The sequence below is a fragment of the Mastomys coucha genome, unplaced genomic scaffold, assembly GCF_008632895.1.
Source record: "Mastomys coucha isolate ucsf_1 unplaced genomic scaffold, UCSF_Mcou_1 pScaffold23, whole genome shotgun sequence".
Classification (NCBI taxonomy): domain Eukaryota; kingdom Metazoa; phylum Chordata; class Mammalia; order Rodentia; family Muridae; genus Mastomys; species Mastomys coucha.
Window position 1 is genome coordinate 12403379 of NW_022196906.1, and position 906 is coordinate 12404284.

Below are 906 nucleotides of genomic sequence, written 5' to 3' on the forward strand. Positions count from 1 at the left end.
ATGAGTTGGGTTGTCCCACAGCATGGCTGACCAATGGAACTGTACTATGTGGTTCTGAAGGCATAAGAACTGGTGTGGTCACCATTTTGGGAGTACCAGATGAAATGTTGATAGATAAGGGCACAGAAGTGGCTTCTATTTCAGAATTAGTGTCCCATGGTGTTTTAGTTTCTGCTTGACTTGAAGAAGCAGGAAGTGTTGAACTCATTGCACCACTTTTTGGGCCTAAGTTAGTGAATAGTAATGATGTCATTTCTGTTATGCTGAGAGAGATGGCCTGAGTAGACATAGATGAGATGGGCTGTCCTTCAGAATGGGTGATGAATGATGTTATGGTCTGTGTATCAGAAGAAGTTTGACTCTTAGTTTTTGAAGTCATCATGTTTGGAGCACTGGTTGAGGTTATTGTAGATACAGTCCCTGAAGTGCTTTTACTCCCAGAAGGAGTGGCCAAAGGGGTTGTGAATCCTGCTTGATCTATAGAAGTATCATGGGTTGAAGTCACTGAATGGCTTTCTGTGTAAGAGCTAGTGACCAGTGATGACATACTTTCTGTTTTGCCTTGAGAGACAGGCAGTATAGACATGGATGAACTGGGTTGCCTCAGAACATGGGTGACTAATGGAATTTTAGTATGTGGTTCTGAAGGAATAACAGTTGGAGATGTCATAGTTTCTGGAAGACCAGATGAAATGTTGGTAGATAAGGGCCCAAAAGTGGCTTCCATTTCAGAATTAGTGTCCCATGGTGTCTTAGTTTCTGCTTGACTTGAAGAAGCAGGCAGAGTTGAAGTCATTGCATCACTTTCTGGACCTAAGTCAGTGAATACTAATGGTGTCACTTCTGTTATGCTGGGAGAGATGCCCTGAGTAGACACAGATGAGATGGGCTGTCCTCCAGAATGGG

At 43.2% G+C, this 906-nt stretch overlaps 1 protein-coding gene across 1 annotated transcript in view; it reads right to left on the reverse strand.

Annotated features, from left to right (window-relative positions):
- The window catches only part of Muc16 (mucin 16, cell surface associated), a 183222-nt gene that overhangs the window by 133646 nt on the left and 48670 nt on the right, over positions 1–906 (reverse strand). The window contains exon 5 of the mRNA XM_031344149.1: positions 32–889. Within this exon, the coding sequence (XP_031200009.1) occupies positions 32–889 (858 nt within the window). The remainder of the gene's footprint in view (positions 1–31; positions 890–906) is intronic.